The 14,956-nt window shown below is 35.1% G+C and overlaps 1 protein-coding gene across 2 annotated transcripts in view; it reads left to right on the forward strand.

The window, feature by feature from the left end:
* LOC131168441 (delta(14)-sterol reductase) overlaps positions 1–14,956 on the forward strand; it is a 106,522-nt gene that overhangs the window by 53,376 nt on the left and 38,190 nt on the right. For both annotated transcript variants that reach the window (XM_058127868.1, XM_058127869.1), the window contains exons 7-8: positions 10,029–10,149; positions 10,240–10,286. In XM_058127868.1, the coding sequence (XP_057983851.1) occupies positions 10,029–10,149; positions 10,240–10,286 (168 nt within the window). The remainder of the gene's footprint in view (positions 1–10,028; positions 10,150–10,239; positions 10,287–14,956) is intronic.

The following is a 14,956-nucleotide window of genomic DNA, read 5'->3' on the forward strand; positions in this document are numbered from 1 at the left end:
GCTGAGTCCCCTTTAAAATCCAACATTTGATAGAGTTATCTAGAGATGCTGCCACCACCAATAGACTTACAACCCCTCTATCTATCACCAGCCAGAAGCCCATTGCCAGATGACCACAACCAGTGGCTCGTGCATGCTGCACGCTGGTGGCACGTGTGTGAAACAGGTCCAGAACCTTCTGCAATTTCCAGACTCATGAGAAATTGGTTTCAGCCATGAAATTTTGGGATTTGTTCCCTTAGATTTTGAAGCTGTTTGGTGGAGAAATAATTAATCAAGTCCTGTTCATATTTTGGAGGATAAATTTGGCTTTCCAGCAATTCAGATTTATCTCTGCGATTTGTGGGTTGTTTTTGTGAAGACTTGAGAAATTGGGAGGTTGGTTTCAGAAAATTGCATGACTAAGCTGAGACTCATTGCAAGTTGTGCTTAGAGGTTTTGGTGAGATAGTCAAAATCCTCGATCTCTTCAATCTTGGTTTGTGGTTGCAAATTTCAGTGTTTTTCTTTGGATGATGAATTAAGTCTGCTGGTATCAAATTGAGACCCAGCTGCGATATTTTTAGATTTACTGCAATAAATTATTTTTTTTATTGTGATATTTTAACTCTGGTATGATGAAATCCAACTTCAACTGTTCAATATATTTTTTTGAGGAAAATTCAGCATTGTCAGCACCTAAAAATGGGTTTAATTCTGAAATTTTTTGGAATTTATGCAAGGTAATCTGGATTATGGTTGATAAATCAGAGAACCTACAATGGTGGCTAACTTTTTAAATATTTTGCAAGATATTAATTTGGGAAATAACTTACATTGGCTTGTATGCTTTGCCTTGAGGATATTGCTTGTTTCAATGGAAATTTTACCAAGAGAGAGAATTTGTAGATTGGCTGTTTTTTCTTGATATTTATTTTGAATACAATGAAACACCGGAAAATAGGAGGACTTGATTTGCATCTTATAATCTTGTGGGCTATGCATCTGAGTGGTGGGATAGAATACAATACTACTGAAGATAACAAGGTAAAGCTCAAACTTTTTTGGATTATAAATACTGGATCATTCCTGGACTGTTATGATGAGATCATCTTCCATCTCAATAGCAGAAAGAGTTATTATTTTGGACGACACAGGCTTCCAATCTCAAAACAGCCTAGCAGGGATAAAGCAAAAGTTGTTGTTATGGACTGCACATATGATGACAGAAAAGGGGAAATTGCAATTATCTATGTGGAAATGACAGCTGCATTGATTGTGTGGGTGATAGTCCACATGTTTCCATCCATGAACGACAAGCAAATGCAAGGAAGCAAAATATTCAAGGTGTAGAAGGTTCTGAGGGGCAGGCAGCAAAATTCAATGTTGGGAATTCAATTCATAGGAAGAGCCTTTCAGAGAACCATCTTTTTTTTTTTTTTTCTTTAAAGAAGGTAAGGTAGAATGTATAAGCTCAAAAAGGATATAGTGCAAAATACATCTCAAAAGGAAATAACGCCAAATAAAACTCAAAACCTTCTAATATCCTTACTTCAAGAATCCTGCACTTGACTTCCTCCAGGATGCAAAAAACAGTAGTCACAATTCCAGGCAATATTTTTCGAAACTTCGTTTCTACTCCTCTAGTTATGATAAACACTAGAGGATGAAATTGTCAAATCTTGTGATAAGTTTGTGACCTATAGGCCCCTAGCCTTGGATCATCTTCCACAACATGATAATTCTCCACCTATTGGCCATATCTGGATTTTGAATTTTGAAGAGGATTTCAATAATTTGTTGATACTTGCATGACAATTGAAAAATGACAATGTGAAATTACAAATTGAATGGCTTATGGATATATATTCCGCGCTCATGTTGCACATTGTGAAACTTGAGGCTGAGCTTTCTCTAACAGTAGGAGTTTGAAGGAGGATTGCTCGTAGAGAATTCTAGGCAATCATATTTTGTTTGAAGATTTAAAAATTGGGGATTTTTATATCAGTTTGGTGATATTTGTTTAATTTAGTAATTTTGAATTGCTTTAGAATTATTTATGATTTTTAATTGTTTTGTGGTTATGTTGGTGATTCTCATTAGTTTTTATCTTTAGGGTTTCTTAGTTGCCTATAAATCTAGGCTTATGTTGTAGGGTTAAGGAACTTTTTTGAATTATTAATTGAGTCTTATGTTTTCTCTCTTCCTCTACCTCACCATCTCTCTCTCTCTCTCTCTCTCTCTCTCTCTCTCTCTCTCTCTCTCTCTCTCTCTCTCTCTCTCTCATGTCTTCTTCATTCTCCTTTCTTTTTCTTCCTCCTTTCTTCTTCTTCCTTTTTCTTTCTTCTCCTTCTTTCGTCTCCTATTTCTACTTCTCCTTCTGTTTTGTTTCCATTGTTCTGTCTATACCTTTTGTTTTATTTTGATGTTTCTCTTGTTCTCCTTTCTTCTTCCTTCTTCTCTTCCCCTTTTTATTTGTCTCCCTTAATTCTATCGTCTTCTTTTGCTCCCTTACCTTCCTGCATCAGTCATGGACTATTCTCTCTATGAATAGCGATGTAATTAGGGTGGGATGACCATCAGCATCACCAACCAGCCTAATTCTCCCCCCCATACCTACCGTCTTGTATTACTTTCGAGACAAAACTCACATGCCATCCCAAATAACTAGGAGCTCAGACTGTTCGCTCGAATGTTGACCTAAATCTAAAACCTGCCCCAATCCAATGCCCCGAATATGCATGCTTAGGTGGATTAAAATTTTTTTTGGCGGAAAGACTTGATTGAGGATAATACAAAATCAACTAGGTTTTCAGATTCTTAGTAAAAATTGATATCATATCATAATCTTTGTTGAGTACGTATGGTCATGAAATTACAACAACAAAAACAACAACTGCAAGCGTACTTAAGTCCCACTAGGTGAGGTAGGGCTATTAAATCCTTCCTCACTACCTCATTCCAAGTTATTTTAGGCCTAGTCTTACCCCTTTTCATGCTAGAAATAATGACTAACTCACTCTTCTTCACAGGGGCTCTACTAGACTTGCATTTCAAATGTCCAAACCATCTAAGTCGCCCTTCCTTTATCTTGTCTTTGACTGGTTCTATGCCTAATTGTTGTGTATATGCTCGTTCCTTAGTTTATCTTTTAATGCTATACCACTCATCCACCTTAAAATTTGCATTTTGACAACTTTAACTTTTTGTACATGTTTTTTAGTTCGCCAATTTTCTGAACCATAAAGCATAGCTGACCTTATAGTCGTCTTATAAGACTTTCCTTTTAATTTTAAGGCTATTCTATGATCACACAACACGCCTAACCTACTCCTCCATTTTGCCCAATCAACTTTTAATTGTATGTATTTCTTCAATTTCCCCTTCCGCTTGCATGATAGATCCAAGATATCAAAATCTATTGGTGCTAATAATTTCTTGATTATCAAGTTTAATCTTTTCTTCACTACTCCTTATGTTACTGAAATTACGTTTCATATATTTTGTCTTATTCCTACTTATCCTAAAACCTTTGGACTCTAATACGGTTCACCAAAGTTCCACTCTATTCCCACTTTCATCAATTAGCACAATATCATTTGCAAACAACATACACCAAGGGATCTTGTTTTGGATATTCTTAGTAAGTTCATCAATCACTAAAGTAAAAAGATAAGGACTCAAAGTAAAACCTTGATGTACATCTATTGTGATTGGAAAATCTCTAGATTCCTCTCTTACAGTTCTAACACTAGTCACTTCTTTGTCATATGTATCCTTAATGACCTCATTATATCTACTGCAAACTCCCATTCTTTTCTAAGACCCACCAAAGAACTTCCTTGGGTACTCTATCATATGCTTTCTCTAGGTCAACAAAAACCATATATAAATCCCTTTTCCTTCCCTAAACTTTTCCATTAATCTTCTTAAAAGATAAATTACTTCTGTTGTTGATCTCGTAGGCATAAAATCAAATGGATTCTCTAAAATGCTTGTTTCTTGTCTTATTCTTTGTGCAGTTACCCTTTCCCATAATTTCATCGTATGACTCATAATCATAATTCCACGATAGTTATTACAATTTTGAATATCACCTTTTGTTTTTGTATAAAGGTATTAACATGCTTTTCCTCTATTCTTCTAGAATTTTCTTGGTTTTATAATAATGTTGAAAAGATTAGTTAACCAAGTATTTCCTTTATCCCGTAAACATTTCCAAACTTCAAATGGTATGTTATTTGGTCCTATAGATTTCCCACTTTTCATCTTTTTTTTTAACGCTATCTTAACTTCAAGGACTCTAATTTTGCGAATGAATCTTCTATTTTTAGTCTTCTCCTCATTTGTCACTTCCATGTTCAATATTTTATTTTGGTTTTCATTAAACAACTTATCAAGGTATCTTTACCACCTCTCTTTTATGCCTTCCTCTCTAGTTAAGAAATTATCATTCTCGTCCTTTATACATTTTACATCACCTAAATTTTTGCATTTCCTTTCTCTAGTTCTAGCAAGTTTATAAATATCTCTTTCTCCTGCTTTTGTATCTAGTCTAGTATATAAAGTATCATAAGCTCTATGTTTAGTTTTAGTAATAATTGTTTTCACATTTTTTCTTGCCTTTTTATTTTTTTCAAGAATTTCTATATTTCTACAATTGTCATATTTTATGTCAATTTCTTTTTGTCTTAACGACTTTTTTGAACTTCTTGATCCCACCACAAACTTTCTTTATTACCCGAGTATCTTCTTTTGCACTCTCACCTAAAATCTTTTTTGCCATCCTTATGATAGAGTTACCCATTTTATTCCAAACAGTATTTGCATATATCTTACCCCCTACTGTCCAATCACACTTTTTGATAAGTTTATCTTTGAATTTTACTATTTTATCTCCCTTCAAGTCCTCTTGTGTTGATTTATGTTACCCTTTCTCTTCCATTTTTTTAATATGTAATCTAATGCTAGAACTCTGTTGTGTTGCGAAACTTTCATCTAAGATGACTTTACAGTCCTTACAAGATAGACGATCCTCATTCCTAGTTAAGAAGAAATCTATTTGGCTTTTATTATGCCCACTCTTGAAAGTTTTTAAGTGCTCTTCTCTTTTTATAAAGCAAGTATTTGATTGGTCTTGAAATTACATTTAGCTTAAATAAAATCAAACAATTTCAAATTCAAACCACCAAATTATATTACTTGCAGGGAGCAGAGTGCAACAAGTTCACATTTTTATTTTTGTTTTTGACTTTGAAAAATATAAGGAGGCAAGAAAAATGCAAAAAGGGCCGTTAGTGAAGCTAAATATAGATCATTTAATAGTTTGTATGATAGATTAGGTACAAAAGAAGGGGAAAGAGATATATTTAAACTTGCTAAAGCTAGAGAAAGGAAGAACAAGGACTTAGGAAATGTAAAATGTATAAAAAGTGAGGATGATATTGTCTTGGTTAAGAACGAAGATAATAAAGAAAGATGGCGAAGTTACTTTAGTAAGTTGTTTAATGAAAACCAAATAGAAGGCTTAAATTTAGAATTGTCAAATGAGGAAAAGACTAAAAATATAAGATTTATTCGAAAAATTAGAGTTAACGAAGTTAAGTTTGCACTAAAAAAGATGAAAAATGGGAAAGCTATGGGACCAGATAACATCCCAATTGAAGTTTGGAAATGCTTGGGTGATAACGGAATTATATGGTTAACTAATTTATTTAATACAATTGTAAAAACTAAGAAAATGCCAGATGAATGGAGGAAAAGTACTTTAATACCTATATACAAAAATAAAGGAGATATTCAAAATTGTAATAACTATCGTGGAATTAAACTTATGAGTCATACGATGAAACTATGGGAAAGAGTAGTTGAACAAAGATTAAGGTTAGAAACGAAGATCTCAGAAAATCAATTTGGTTTTATGCCTGGGAGATCTACCACAGAAGCTATTTATCTTTTAAGAAGATTAATGGAAAAGTTTAGGGAAAAGAAGAGGGACTTGCATATGATATTTATTGATCTTGAGAAAGCATATGATAGGATACCTAGGGAAGTTTTATGGTGGGTTTTAGAAAAAAAGGGTGTATGTTGTAGGTTATACCGATGTCATTATGGATATGTACGATGGAGTAATGACTAGTGTAAAGACTATAGATGGAGAAACTAGAGAATTTCCAATTACCATAGGTGTACATCAAGGATCTGCTTTGAGTCCTTATCTTTTTGCTTTAGTGATGGACCAATTGACTAAGAGTATTCAAAAGGAGGTTCCATGGTGTATGTTGTTTGCAGATGATATTGTATTAATTGACGAAACTAGGGATGGAGTAGAGGCTGAGTTAGAATTATGGAGAGAAGCTTTGGAATCCAGAGGCTTTAAGATAAGTAGAAATAAAACAGAATATATGAAATGTAATTTTAGTAATGATAGGAGGAATATTGGAGACAAAGTTAAACTTGATGATGAAGAAATAAATAGTACTTGTAGATTTCGATACCTTGGATCTATTATGCAAGCTGAAGGAGAAATTGAAGATGATGTAATGCATAGAGTTAAAGCAGGTTGGGTAAAATGGAGAAGTTCTTCAAGTGTTCTATGTGATCGTAGAATACCCTTAAAATTGAAAGGGAAGTTTTATAGGACATCTATAAGATATGGATCAGAATGTTGGGCGACGAAGAAACATAATATCCAAAAAGTAAAAGTTGCTGAGATGAGGATGCTTAGATGGATGAGTGGTATAACATTAAAAGATAAATTAAGGAATGAACATATTCGTGGTAAGTTAGGTGTAGCTCCTATCGAAGATAAGATAAGGGAAGGACGACTTAGATGGTATGGACACTTGCAACGTAGGCCTTATAGTGCACCTGTGAAGAAGAGTGACTTAGTTACTGTGGGGGGCAGTAGAAGGGGTAGGGGTAGACCTAAAATAACTTGGGAGGAGATAGTGAGTAAGGATTTAATGTCTTTGAATCTATCAAAAGAAATGGTCCATGATCGCATAAATTGGCGGAAAAGGATTCATATAGCCGACCCCACTTAGTGGGACTAAGGCTTGGTTTTGTTGTTGTTGTTGTTGTTGACTTTTAAAGGATATCTGAAGAATCTTTAGATAAAACAAAAAGATAATGAAAATTAAAAATTAAAAAGACTGAAGGAGGAGAGGTCGTTCCCTTCCTTGGTTCCACTTGTTGTAAAACTACACAAAGAGAAGGCATCATGGCTGGAGTAACTGTGGCCTGCGGGGCTGCAAGGAAGAGGCAAGAACTGCCGTGATGAAGATTGAAGAGAAGCAAGAGCCTCTGCCTGCTGCTTCTCCCTTCTTGGGCTTTTAGCCAAAATGAAGAAATGAATTGAATAAAGGTGAAGCAATAAAAGGCATTAGATTAGGTTTTTTAGAGTTGAATTCCCACTTTTGCCCTTATCTTTTATTTATTTTTTAAATCTTTTATTTGGAGTTTGGGCGTAATGTACTTGCATATAAAATATATATTAATATATTTATATTTAAATATGTCCTCTACTCTTGCAAAGCGGGAGCCTTGTGGCCCGGGGACGCCCTTTTTTTATAATTAAATATGTAGTCGGGTTTGATTAGGGTGGGGTGGATTATAATGGGTTTGTAATCGAAGCTAGATAGACAAATTCCATTTACCGATTATAATGGGTTTGTAATCGACAACTATTCATAATTTGTTTAGGAACTCAAATACACCTAGTGGAGCAGGATCTCCATTAACTTGGATCTATTTACTTCCCTAGCTATGGACCTCCTATGTTCCAACTACCACATCCTTCCATTCTTTTACTTGCTTATCTTAAAATTTGAAAGATTGGAGCCCTTCTACTCTATAGGCTCTTGTTGACCTTCATTGAGTATGCTCCAACTATGCACTTTCAAACTTCCAGGACCAAAGATTGAATGCCCCTTGCCCAGTACTGTATATTGGTTGGTTTGGTTTTGTTTTTATCTAAATTGAAACTGAACTGGGCTAATCAGTTCCTATTGGACAAAGCCAATCTCCCAGGGCTGAACGTAGCTTAATGACATAAGGATATCTTCTCTTGTTCTGTCGGCCTACCTAATGCCCACAAGGGCATTGGAGGCCCCGGGGGGGGGGGGGGGGGAAGGGCATCGTTAGAGCCTACTGCGCATTTTTGTAAGTTCAAAGTCTGCATGTGAGAGATTGGGGGAAGGGGTGCTTATTTATAGCGGCAGAGGGGAGTTCCGGGGGGAAGGGAGCACTTGTAATTTGTGGTCATACTGCCTGATGGTCATGATCATGTAAAATTTTTTTGAAAATAATACGTAATTAAAATTAAATAAATGAAAATCAATTTGTTCTAAATATTAGAAACTATATGATAGTATATAAACAATTTTAATTTGGGTTTTCCCCCTTTTTTCTTTTGTTTTTATTTAGAACGGAACTGAATTAATGGTTTGGTTTTGGTATGGATTTTAGTTTTCAGTAATAATTTGTTTTTTTACAATGCTACCCTTATCATTCGAACTCAGCCTTACTTACCCTGGTATTTACTGACTCGTGTTGATCTGGTTGCCACCAAGTGTCTTAACTGCCCGAATCTTCTATAAACAAAATTTCCCAACAGAATCAAGATCGAAGCCAAGCTCTGGACGTCCACCTTACTGCAGACAATGACAGTTAGGGTCAGAAATTCCTTACCAAAATTACTCACATGTAGTAACAAATCTCCCTGCCCCAACTTTCTCTAGCTTCAAATAAAAGGTTTTCTCTTTAACCTGGGCTTTTTGCAGGGGATTTCTCTCTGTTTATAGGAATTGATGTCAAATACATGTACTCCAGCGTTGAAATTTCTATAGCTTGTTTGAGAATGAATCATATTGGGACCGTACTGATAACGTGCATATAGGTTCATTTTATATAATAAGAATCTAGTTTCTAGTGCTGCAATGATTTTCTTAATTACAAAATATGAATAATCTGTGTAATCCTGTTCAATCAATGAGATTTTTGCCAAATTTCTTTTATTTCCTGGTGTGCACAATGTGAAAATTTTCTTGAGGCTTAATTAATATGCAATTAGCGCTCAATTTAGATGTTACATAAGCTACGGGTGTGCTCCATTGGTGAAGTTGCAAGGTGAGGCAATTTAGCCCTTACAAGGCTTCGTAATCCATAAGGGGTTGAGTGTAAACCTTTTGTGAATTTTATTTTTAGATAAAAATATGTAGAAAAATTACATATAATTTTAAAATACTGAAAAAAATTTAAAAATTACAAAATGTGATAAAATCAAATATAATTTGTAAACTACCATTTGACCATTAAAAAAAAAAATTAGAATTCATTAACTTAATTAAGCCAATAGATTGTTAATAGTACAAAGTTCAAATTATTTTCAAGATCTAATCTCGAACTTAATATTTTGAAAAGGTTGAGGTTCAAATTTCTTTCATATAACACATGGTTAAAATTTTCTAGCAAAATCTAATTTGAGATTCATACACCAAAAATGGGTAAGTTAACTAGGAAAGCACAAAAGCTGTTCCTCGTGTACAAATGAAAAAGCGTCATTGTGTAATGCATTGGCCTCTTTTGGGATCAGATAGATTGGATTGAGCCTTAGGCATTTTAGGGATGCCTTCTCTTGAGGCGAGCCTTGATTGTGCCTTCTAAAAAATGATATATACTTACATGCACTCACTTTTTTCGTATGCACATATTACAAACCTTTAGTTATTTTGTGAGTAGAGCTCACTTTAATATGCATACACATGCTCTTGCAATTTCCTTGACGTTGCATTTGGGAGCATGGATTTTGGGCCTTGGATTTGGACAAAATTCAATACAATTTTGTATTACAATTTGTCCAAATCCACATGGATCCAAACCCAAGACCTCACCTAAACACAGGGTTAGAGTTGCTGAAGTTAATTTCTTTGGCCTCTTGTTTATTGTTTCTGTTTCATGATGTGGAATGTGATGACTAATGACTTGGTAGAATCTAAGACATGTTTTGGGGGAGATATTCTTTTTATGGCGATGGTTTTTCCTTTGTAGATTTTTCTTTGTTAGAGCTGGAATGATGGGATGGCTACTAATCAATCTTTCAGTACTAGCAAAAAGTATTCAAAATGCCAGCCTGTGCCGATCTATGATTCTCTACCAGCTATTTTCTGTGGTAATTTGGTGGCTATCATTATGAATGCTTCGTCTGAAATATGCCATTTGTCCATGCTGAATTTTCATTCTGTGCATATCTTTGTTTCAGATATACATCCTGGACTTCTTTTTTTATGAGGAGTACATGACCTCCACGTAGGTGCAAAAACCCCTACTTCTTCAGATGAATAATTTGAATATTTCAGACTGTTGATTTCTCATATGCAATCTGAAATTCTTTCATTAGAAATCATTTTTTCTTTATATTTTTCCTTTTCCTCTCTTTTATTTTGTTTCTATGTCAAATAATTTTTTTTTTTGCTATGTCTAAAAATATTCATAACGCTATTAGCTTAGTTTTTCCTCATTGGTATATTTTTTGTTATTAATGGGCTGCAGTTAATCCAAGTACTAGATCACATGACTTTTATTGCTTAATCAACTATACTATGGAATTAAAATGAAAAGATAAAAAACAGTTGAAAAGCCATAATAACTAGAAATCAAGTTGAAGCAATATAATGTGTATAAAAAATAGCGTAGTACTAATCAAAGGGGAAATAAAAAATTATTGTGTTCATAATCAAGGTCTTAAATTTCAATTTCAACTAAAATTTCGAAGCTCCAAAAATATGAAAATTTCAATTTCGATGTCAATGTCCATTTTGATTTGAAAAACAATGGAACTTAGTAAAGCATGGAGTTCTTTTATGAAACTTTAGAAATGGTTCATAAACATAATAGTGTAGGTTTTAGGACTAATATATTACAAATTAAATTCATCTATGTCATATATGAGATGCAATAGTTGTACTATAATATGTTTATTAAGTATATTTTTAATATACTATGTAGTAAACATATTTAGTTAGTATTAATGATATTCATAAATAAACTAAATATTATTTATTATACTAATGAAGATAATTTAGACATGAATGGTTAAACAAAATGATGTTTGTAAGTTTATTTTTTCATAGAATTTCAAAAGCCTTTGATAATCTTTTGTTTCAACAAAAAATAAGATAAATTAAGAGAGAAATTTCACTTTGTATCTTAATCTCACCTTTGAATTCCAAGGAAATTTCATTCTATAATTAAAATTTCGACTTGTTTAACCAAAATTTTGGGATTTCGATAAATTTAAGATGATTCGTGAAATTTTGACCGAAATTATGTAAGACAGAAATTGATTGCCATTTCAATTTCAAGGGTGATGGAAAGCTAAATTTTGATGGAAATTTCAACAATTTTTTTTTTTGGTGGAAATTTAAGACCATGTTCACAATAACTCGTCCACAGTGTTTGCAATCTGTTCATTTTAAGTTATATTTCTTTTGGCTGCAACTGTTACACTTTTTGACTACGCCACACTGATTGCAATTTTAAACCATAGTCACTTCTTTTTAGGTGAGTTGCAAACATTTAAATGACTAAATGAAAGAATTGAATAGGTTCATTACCAATGGTGTCTGTCATAATATATTTGCACCACTACAATTTTTTTTTTTTTTGATTTATAGTAGCTGGATTGTAATCAGCCATGAATTCATTTGTTTATCGAGCACATCCTTCAATGGGAATGAGGTGTTACGCATGGAATGTTAGAATGTTGAGTATGTTGGCTTGAGGTGATAGTGAGGTGAACTAAGAGAGCATGGGCACTTAGATTGTAAGACTCCTTGGGTTATGTTTTTTTACCTTGTTTCTATGCCCGCTTGGTCTTTTTGTAGAGGTCCCTTTGGCAATAACTTAACTAGGCTCAGGATAGAGTCAACAGGAAGTCTCTCTCCAGAGGTTGCCATCCTGTTTTTAGTTGGATAAATGTGTTACCCACATTAGTTGGGCTGTACTGACAATTACATGACATGGGGCGATTAAAGTATCCTGTTAAATTTGAGAATGAACGTGCCACTTGGATTGTTTCCCCAAGGCAACTTATCGGCTCAATCCCTAGCCATCAGCCCAAGCTGAGGGTGGCATGCACCAAGGTGGGGTAGAGGGCAATTCTAAAGTCGAGCATGGTACGCTGTATGTATGTGGTGGTTGTGTTGATGTTGAATCATATTATGCTTAATCTCACATTCTCATGAGCTTAATATTGATTTAGATGATGATGTCCAATGAGAGAGGGCAAAGGTTTTCAGAATTTTATGTTGATGTTGTAGTGTAACCCACACTTCATAGTAAGGATGTTTTTTAGCTCATCCATTGAATTCAAGCAAGCTGTTAGGCAGTATGCTGTCACCAATAGATATGGTAAGATTAAGTTCCCAAAGAATGACAATAGAAGGGTAAGGGCTGTGTGCACAAGAAGGGATGTCCATGAAAAATTATGCTTTTTACATGCAAAAGAGAAGACAGTGCAGGTGAAGTCCAATGAACCCACACACACATGTAACAAGGACATTGAGAGCAAGCACATCACTTATAAGTGGTTGTCTAAAAAAAGTCAAGAATAATATAGGGTAGAGCCTAATTGGTCAAGGTTGGATTACAAGAAATTGAAAGGAGGGAATTGATTGCTCATACATCTAGAGAAAAAGCCCCAAGAGGCTGGATGGTTGTAAAAAGGCTATTTTCCCTTGGGGGTAGAATCACCCTTATTCATGCATGTTTATCTAGTAACCCCTTGTATTGTTTGTCAATTTTTAAAATTCTAGTGGGGATTGCAAATAAGATTGAACATAATGAGAGATTTCTTATGGTTTGGAGTTGGGGGTTTCTGGGATCTCTAAGGGATGAGGTCTGCACAGGTCTAAAATGGAAGAAGGGCTGGGTTCTACCAAGAAGCGCTTGTGCGAGGCCAATCAGAGACACCTTTTTGCGCCGCCCAAAAAACCAACTCAGTTGGAACATACCTCATCGATGGAGGGGAGCTAGTCTCCATTATCCTTGTCTAGAATTAGTTCAAAAGAGGGTGTCTTGAGGGGCTTTCACCACCTTTAGAAGGATTAGGTCTCATATGGGAGTGGGGGGCTCTAATCAGAACAAGGCAAGCAAATTGTCCCAGTGGAGAAAGAGGATTGGAGGTTTAATAAGATGATTTCAGCCCTATTTTTTTAGGCTACGAATGGCTCCTTATCAATGGCCTTCATATGAAAGACAAGGTCAAGGACCACAACAAGGTCAAGGACCACCATTGATGCACATATTTTGAGTCCCATTATTGGGTTTCATTTTCTAACAAAGCTTTTATTTTTTCCTTCCAAGGAGATGTGAGTTTAGACTAGGTTCATCTTCCCAAGTTTGAAAGCCCTAGAACCCCCTTAACCCATACTATCTCTATTGAAAACTTGGAGTCTTCTTCTTGGAATGTTTGAGACCTAGGTAGTCATGCCAAGAGGAGAGTGGTTAAGATACTTGTTTCTAAGGCCACACTTGATATTTTGTTCTTTTAGGAAACAAAGCTGAGGGAAGTTGATTCCTTCATGATTAGAAGCTTATGGGAAAGTAGACATAAAGATTAGGTTTGTCTTCCTTCATCAAGGGCATTTGGGGGGTCAACATATCATTTGGGATACTAGGATAGCATCCTTTAAGCTTGAGGAATCTTGTTCTCGGTTTTTTCTTCCTTAACATTAGAGTTGTAGGGTATTGGTGATTCACTTTTGGGGGCGAATGTTGTCCCTTTTTGTGGAAATACCCGATCCCTGATTTTTCAGGGAAACCGTTGCAGCAATTCTGATTTTATTATTAGTTGACTACGTTAATTTAGGAATAAAGAGATTTTGGAAAATTTCTGATATCTCTATTAGTTTGTTTCCTATTTTTTAGTTTCCTATATTTGGTTAGTTTTCAGATTTTGTGGTAATTAGTATCTTGTTACCGAATATAGTGAAAATAACTATTCTTCCTTCCATTATATGCAGGCTGTACATTTATCATTAAGAAATAAGAGAATTGTTTTCTCTAAAATCAGCATGGTATCAGAGCCACCTCTGAACCGTAGATAGATGACAAAATACAGAATGACAATGACTTGGCAAAGTCAATCCTTCTCAGAAGTCACCTCCCATCTTGAAACCTTAACCACAGGCTGCAATGGAGGATCAGATGGCAATCTACTGCCCGTTATAGGGCACAAACTCAATGGACAAAATTATCTTTAGTGGTCACAATTAGTAATGATGTTCATTTGCGGTAAAGGAAGAGACGACTACCTCACCGGAGTAGCAGCCCCACCAACCAAAGAAGATCTGAAGTACAGAACATGGAAGTCAGAGAACAACATGGTGCTGCCTTGGCTTATTAACTCAATGACAAACGAAATAGGAGAAAATTTCCTATTGTATGTGACCGCAAAGGACATCTGGGACGCAGCCAAAGAAACGTATTCTAGCTTTGATAACTCATCCGAACTGTTCGGTGTTGAAAGTATTCTTCACGATCTACGCCAAGGAGATCTCATGGTCACTCAATACTTCAATCCTCTCACATGAAATTGGTAGCAATTAGACATGTTTGAAGAATAAGATTGGAACTTCCTGGAAGATGGAATCAAATATAAGTAAATCATTGAAAAGAAAAGACTTTAAGTTTCTGTTGGGCCTCAACAAGGACCTTGATGAAGTTACGAGGAAGAATCATGGGGCTGAAACCGATACCTAGTATTCAAGAGGCGTTTTTAGAAGTTCGCATGAAAGAGAGTCGAAAGAAAGTGATGATGGGACTACCAACTACGGCTCACAGCCCTGAAAGATCTGCACTCGATTCAAGGGCCTCAACATCAAGTTGGAGACAACAGATCGAAAAAAGGATGACCTTGGTGCGATCACTGCCGGAAGACTGGTCACACCAAGGAGGCCTGCTGGAAGATTCATGGA

Source organism: Malania oleifera, chromosome 11 (assembly GCF_029873635.1).
Source record: "Malania oleifera isolate guangnan ecotype guangnan chromosome 11, ASM2987363v1, whole genome shotgun sequence".
In the NCBI taxonomy this organism is placed as follows: Eukaryota; Viridiplantae; Streptophyta; class Magnoliopsida; order Santalales; family Ximeniaceae; genus Malania; species Malania oleifera.